We start from the raw sequence: 527 nt of genomic DNA, 5'->3' as shown, positions 1-527 counted from the left end.
TGCTCGTACATAGACAGTCATTTGCAAGCACACATATGCATATATGCTTTTACATCTGATTTACAATCGCGTCAAATTTCTCGCAAAACGTGAAGATTCCGCCTCAAACGGCCAAGTACTGAAACTCCTTGATAAGAATCACATGATTTCGAAGCTTCATTCACGACTTAAATCTATCCTACACAACGAGACTTACGTATAACGTGGACATGACATACCAAGAAAACACATACATACATACAAGAAGAAAAAACACAAACACGGACGCGTCTTTCGCATCACAACTCTCACCTTGAACCAGATCAAAACGTAGAATAAGATGATGAGAGACAGCGGCAGCAGGTAGCAGAACAGCAGGTGAGCAATGAGAAAGTAGAGACGCTCGGCTTGACGGTTGGGCCAATCCTGTCGGGAGAGAGAGATGCGAGGAGAGGCGTGGAGGAGTGAGTACCAAGGACGACTGAACGTACGTGGGTAGAAGGGTGTGTGTACGTGTGTATCTCTTTGAATATGTTTATTTTACGTTA

At 43.8% G+C, this 527-nt stretch overlaps 1 protein-coding gene across 1 annotated transcript in view; it reads right to left on the bottom strand.

Annotated features, from left to right (window-relative positions):
* Nucleotides 1-527, bottom strand: part of LOC119585834 (neuropeptide SIFamide receptor-like) — a gene marked incomplete at its 5' end in the record, with an annotated part of 60,650 nt that overhangs the window by 4,629 nt on the left and 55,494 nt on the right. The window contains 1 exon segment of the mRNA XM_037934565.1: nt 292-405. Within this exon segment, the coding sequence (XP_037790493.1) occupies nt 292-405 (114 nt within the window).

This window comes from Penaeus monodon, chromosome 20, assembly GCF_015228065.2.
Source record: "Penaeus monodon isolate SGIC_2016 chromosome 20, NSTDA_Pmon_1, whole genome shotgun sequence".
Taxonomy (NCBI): domain Eukaryota; kingdom Metazoa; phylum Arthropoda; class Malacostraca; order Decapoda; family Penaeidae; genus Penaeus; species Penaeus monodon.
This window is presented reverse-complemented; position numbering and strand designations above follow the sequence as displayed.